The sequence below is a fragment of the Piliocolobus tephrosceles genome, unplaced genomic scaffold, assembly GCF_002776525.5.
Source record: "Piliocolobus tephrosceles isolate RC106 unplaced genomic scaffold, ASM277652v3 unscaffolded_15083, whole genome shotgun sequence".
In the NCBI taxonomy this organism is placed as follows: domain Eukaryota; kingdom Metazoa; phylum Chordata; class Mammalia; order Primates; family Cercopithecidae; genus Piliocolobus; species Piliocolobus tephrosceles.
Window position 1 is genome coordinate 450 of NW_022296625.1, and position 1632 is coordinate 2081.

Sequence of the window (1632 nt, forward strand, 5' to 3'; positions counted from 1 at the left end):
ATACACTCATTAACCATTTATATATTATCTGCTTACTCCTCTACTATGCTACCACTATCTTACGATTTTTTTTTTTATTGTATCATTTAATACTACTATTTAGTAGCAGTTAAATTTTGTTAATCACAAACATTAAAAAAAAAAAAAAAAAAATGTGACTTTTCTATTTTTATAATTTTATTCTGTTTTATTTTTCCTTTTCAAATTGCGCTATTTAGTTTTTTTCTAAAAATTAAAAAAATGTATAGTCGACACACACATATAAAAGTCAAATTATGTTGCGAGCATAATTTTGTAAAATAAAAAAACAACAAAACAAATAAAATAGTATCTTACATTTTGATGAAAAAAATTGTTTCATTAAATGTGTAGTATGCAGTTTATATATATATTTTGTTAAAAAAAAATAATATAAATATATATTTTTTTAAGATTACTTTTGAATGTTTGGTAATATTCATAATCCTTTTTTTTTGTTTTAATATTAGTCAGGTGTATATGTATTAAATACATGTTTATGCTTATGCTTGTGCTTATGATTTTTTTTTTTTTTTTTTTTTTTTTTTTTTTTCAAGATGAGCCAAATTAAACATCTTCCCCCCATAGTTTATTTATTTCCTAATAATTAAATCTGAAAATCATAAAAGATATAAATATGTTACAAAAAAAAAAAAAATAAAATAAAAAAAAATACAAAGGAATAATTTTAAATCTTAATTACAGTATTATATGAGTTATTTTTTACGTAATGTATCAAAACACATGTAGAAGTGTTAAGCAGATATTTGAAGATGCAACTTTTAATAAACGTGATAGGTAAGTTTTAAAACAATATTCAAAGTTAACAACTGAAAAAGACAACAAGCGTACGTACGTACATGCGTTAGTATATATCTTAAAAGAAAAGCTCTAATTTGTCTCTTTTTTAACTACATTCTATAATTTCTTTTTTTTGCTTTTTTTTTGCTTCTCCGCCCTCCTCTTTTTTTTTAGGACTGTACTAAAATTTGACAACAATAAGTTAAACTTATTTTTTGAAAATGGTATTCTCAATTATAGCTTAATTGAACTGATCGGAAACGCGGGAAGTGGAAAGACACAATTTGCTTTAACTGTATGCGCAGAACAACTTATAAAAATATATAAAGAAAATAAACAAGATGTTATTTTTTATGTTTATATGAAAGGATCATTTCCTATTAAAAATCTTACTACCATAATACAACACAAACTAAAGCATTATAATGATAACAACGACAGTAACAGTAACAGTAACAACCATATAAACGAACAACATAGCCTTTTTGGCTGCGTGCTAAAAAATTTCGTTAACAATGAAAGTAATAATAACAAATTAAGTAATAATGAAAAATTAAGTAATAATAACAAATTAAGTAATAATGTTTGGATAAATAGTACAGAAAGGGACATAAATAAAACCGAAACTACCGCTTTTTCAAATAGATATGAAAGTCAAACATATGACAATAATAACACAAGCATTAGCAGTAGTAGCCATAATCCTAACTCGTTTTATTTAAACCCTAATAGTGAACAAGTGTTAAAAAATATAATATCAAAATTATATATTCAAAAAGTTAATGATGAAAAAGAATTTTTTTTATTATTTGA

The 1632-nt window shown here is 22.9% G+C and overlaps 1 protein-coding gene across 1 annotated transcript; it reads left to right on the top strand.

The window, feature by feature from the left end:
* Positions 1-680: 680 nt before the first annotated feature.
* Positions 681-1558, top strand: LOC111532563 (bromodomain-containing protein DDB_G0280777-like; the record flags this gene model as incomplete). The annotated part of the gene is made up of 2 exons (XM_023199649.1): positions 681-816; positions 994-1558. Coding segments are annotated over exons 1-2 (633 nt in total), but the record flags the coding sequence as incomplete, so codon positions are not given.
* Between the last annotated feature and the right edge of the window lie 74 nt (positions 1559-1632).